The 4,447-nt window shown below is 29.8% G+C and overlaps 1 protein-coding gene across 1 annotated transcript; it reads right to left on the bottom strand.

The window, feature by feature from the left end:
• Positions 1–189: 189 nt before the first annotated feature.
• LOC108689988 lies at positions 190–4,121 on the bottom strand. The gene is given in 7 exon segments (XM_018197011.1): positions 190–1,343; positions 2,130–2,634; positions 2,737–2,910; positions 3,042–3,239; positions 3,337–3,477; positions 3,881–4,085; positions 4,087–4,121. Coding segments are annotated over 7 exon segments (1,857 nt in total). The 3' UTR covers positions 190–744.
• Between the last annotated feature and the right edge of the window lie 326 nt (positions 4,122–4,447).

Genomic DNA, 4,447 nt, shown 5'->3' with positions numbered 1-4,447 from the left:
TATATATATATATATATATATATCAAACTACTAGAGGTCTCCTATTCAGTTTAAAAGAATGTAATATAGCAATTAAGATAAGGTAACTTTGAATATTGAGGATGCAGTATTTTTAAGTAAGAAATTAAAATTAATTATTCAATTCATATTTGCATACTTTAAAAGAATGTAACGATATATATCGCTCTGTTCACTATTACATTACTGCTATGCATATAAATAAAAAATTAATTTTAATTGCTTATTATTTAAAACTGTCACGTGATATTCCAATATATTCTTTTATCTTTCCCTTATCACAATTCTTATCTTATTCTGTCTCTTCTCTCCCCCTTCTTCTTTCTCGCGCTCGCTTTCACTTTCTCTCATATTCCTTTAAACATGATAGGAGAAATACCCTATATTCTGTAACTGAACGCAATCTGACTAAATCGATGTTCTATTCATGTAATATAACTCAGTTTTTTATTCTTCAAAGTTTCGAAATCATAATAGTCTTATGATAACCTAACAAAAAATTCAACTATTGTATTAATAATCAGAATAAATATAAAAAATACAACACATGTACAAGTTGTAATCAGTAAGTCATCACTTATATAATAATAAGTAATAGCTCACTGTACGTTAATTTCGCATTTTTACGATACAACTTACGAAAGTTAGAGAAAAGCATACGTTTTTTTTTTTCAAATAGTATTCAACAATCGATATTTATTTCTGTTGTCATTTTCGTTTAATATGCTATTCAATAACCGACAGTCTGTCGATGAGCGTGCGAGGTAAATGCAAAGTTTTGTGTAAAGTTTGTTTCGGTGATAGTTTTCGTAAGAAGGACTTTGTGATTGAAGACTCCGCGGTGTTCATGGGATCTCTGTTCTCGTCGCACGACGTCCGAGTACTCAAATCATTTTCTTCTTCATCAGACGAACAGAGATCAATCAACATTATCGTATGTGATGGGCATTTTTTCTCTTTAGTAGCCTCAGCATTGTCCGTAAATGATTTCACAGCAGCAAGTGCGATTAAAGTTTCTTTAGCCGATGCACTAATGTTAGCTTCTTCTTCAACAACAATCGGCTCTACATCATCCTCTAATGACGCCTTCCGTTTCGAAGATACAGATATGTTTTGCGTGTGGGCCATTTTTCTCGACTTCGTTTTACATGCCGGTCCTGCTTTTCTCATTAATAAAAGTTTCCGAACATTAATACTCCTCTGAGAATATTGATATTTTGAAGGATCTTTTTTTAATTCATCAATTTGCCTCTCATTCAATCGGGTAAGAACAACATAAATAGGTCTGCATGTGGCGTAGAGTAATTGTGATTGTATACTTAGCACTGAAGAAAAAATATGGATCATATATATATATATAATTTTCCTATAAAATATCCAATAATTAATATTAAACTATTTTATATAATATTAACTATTTTTGAAACAATATAATCCTATTTTTTTGTTTCTTTACTTATAAAAAGTAATTGAGCCTATCTCTATATTTTATCATTTCATTTATTTTTTATTTCTCTCAAATTGTTTCTCTATTATTTCATTTGCATAAAAAGCAACGCAAAAAGAACTAGTAAAAAATAAGAAAACAGAAAAATATAATAGATCCTAGCAATCTATATTTCAATCCTACTCAATTTGTACTATGTTTTTTTAATTTTTGAAGTTCTAGTAAAAAAAGAAATTAAAGAGATTATTAAGTAAATAATACGTAAAATAAAAATGTTAGACAATATTGATTTAATTTATATTTTCAACTGCATAAAAACGAATGTTTCGGCCGTCCTCAGTGACGCATCAATAAAATTTTTTTTTATTACAATAATTTATATTGAGCAATGAATTATATTAAGCTGTATGTTTTTATTATTTATAGTCTATGTTGCTGAAGATGGCTTAAACAACATAAGGTATTTGTTCATATGTAATCTTTTAATTATTTTGTATACTATTCATTGCATTTATTCTGATAGTTCTCTTTAAATATTATAATTTTTAAAATTTCGATTATCAAAAGTTTTTTTAATATTATTTAATCCAGTTTTTAAGTCTTTTGTTCTAATAACATATGTATATGCCTAAGAAAAGTTATCAGTTCACAGTAAAATACGTACTTGGTTTGCTTTTAGAAGAATTCACAAATTTATATTGATGCACATAATGGTCAGTGGGTTTATCCCGATTTTGTTTATATGTCACTATCCATCTATCGTTATCTATTTCTGCATCCAGCCATTTTGGTCTACACGAATCGCTCAATATCGGCGCGATGACATGTCTTTCTATTCTATCTAATCGTTCTTGCTGCGTTTCTTCAGTCATAGCCTTTGACTTTTTGGTTAGCATTATGCCAGCAGGTGATGAAAATGGGATAGTAGCGAATTTTGTAAAATTAAGAGAACTCCTAACACGTCCAGAGGTACGTCTGGCGATACCATCGGGAGCACTCACGTTTTTTACATCAACCGATTTGGATTCAGTCTTACTCGATCGTAATTGGAAGTACTCCAGAAATTGATCCTGTTGTAACTCAGGCTTGACGGTGGACATATCTGGTGTGGACGAACGCGAGCCACTACATCCACCATGATCTTGTTCGCAACATATTTTTTCATGTTCCTTAATAATTGCACAAATAGGAAAGTATAATAGTCAAGTATCGTTTGTGCATATGAATTTTAGTTTTGCGAAAGAATAAATTAATACATCGGATACTAATACCTTCATATTTGCAAGGCCTACAAATTCAGCATCGCAATTGTCACAAAGATAAATATCATCACATGGTGGTTGAACCATCATGGGAGTTTGTTGCTTTACTTTTCCATTGCTTGATGAAGACGCATTGTGAGATAACAATGTTCTTCGGGAGCTGTCATTTCTTCTGTCATAATGCTGTAGGCACAAAAAGCTTTCTCATTCATCAAATCAAGAAGAGGTATAGCACATTATTTGGGATACTTGATAAAGTGATATTCTATATGTCAGTATACCTGTAGATATATATACATATTTTTTGTACACACCATGTTTTCATTACGAAATGTTACTAGTAGTTTTCCTGTACTTTTGTGATACAGACTAGTTGTCGAGTCCCAATTATTAACGTATTCTAATTCATCGTGTGGATACTGAGCTAAATAGGAACAAAAACGTAACAAATATTCACTTCTGTGATATGTATAACATCGGAAAACCAATTTCTTTAGATTTGCCATCCAGTTCTGAAATGATATTTTAGGATTAGCACTTTTCCAAAAGCAAGACTTGATTAATAAATACATAATTGTAGTTGAGATATAATATTTGATGATTGCTTACATCGTTGATCTTTTTAGGTCTCGTTAATGGACTTGAAAATTTAATATCTTGAGGCCACCACTCAGGCTTATTAATAACCTTAGTTGTATCATGGCCCAGTGAACAATGAACCATAAATAATATAAAACGTTCTAGTTGCGTCTATAGAATAGTATTCATTGATATACTCAATTCGCAGATAGAATATAACTTGTAATATAAAGTTTGCTTTTTACAATTAAAGTATATACTCATTGTGCTTAAGATATATATATCATGTGTGTATATATATGTGTATATATATTAAGATGTATATATCATGTATATATATATATATATATGTGTGTGTGTGTGTAAAATAGATATACATTAGATGTATAATAATGTATATATTTAAAGCAAAAAATAAAATTTTAGTGCAGATCAATGCAGTGATAAAGAATAGATTTATAGTGCAATAAAGTTTTATCATATCTTTGGATATGATTTCTTGAATTACAAAATATTTTATAGAGACAGTTATCTTCAAATTAAAAAAAATACAAGTAATATCTTGTCAATGTACCATGGTAATTTTCTCGAGAGATGTGGGATAACCATTAGCAAACAAAAGAGGAAGATTGGATACCATAGAACCTTCCTCCCTCTCTAAATTGTCTATCCTTTTGTTATCTTCTCCATACTTAGTATTGTCCATCATGGTTGCATCGTTAAAAACTTGAATTCCAGACTTTCTTACTTCATTTCTATTATTTTCTTGCATAGTCGAGTCTCATACTTCCAAAATCATTTATTTTGTTCTCCATTTAAAATACATCTACTGCATAGAAAGCTCTGTGGAATTTTGTATAGGTTAATAATCTTCATTCCATTAAACAATCTTGTTTAAATTATTTACACAATTATTTTATACAAATCAATATTTTTAACAATTAAAATTATAGCATTAAAGTGAAGTAAAAATAATTTTATTATGACTTATTCAGCAAGTAAACATTTGCTTCTGATTTTTTAAAGTAATGCTGTCTCTCACAGGGATCATCACGAACGAGTTTCAACAAGTGATATTTTATCACATAATCTGCGTCGTCAACACAAGGCATTATTTGTTCAAGCTATGGAGCCCGTCATA

This window comes from Atta colombica, unplaced genomic scaffold (genome assembly GCF_001594045.1).
Source record: "Atta colombica isolate Treedump-2 unplaced genomic scaffold, Acol1.0 scaffold29, whole genome shotgun sequence".
In the NCBI taxonomy this organism is placed as follows: Eukaryota; Metazoa; Arthropoda; class Insecta; order Hymenoptera; family Formicidae; genus Atta; species Atta colombica.
Note: the sequence above shows the minus strand (reverse complement) of the source record. Positions and strands in the feature narration are given on the sequence as shown.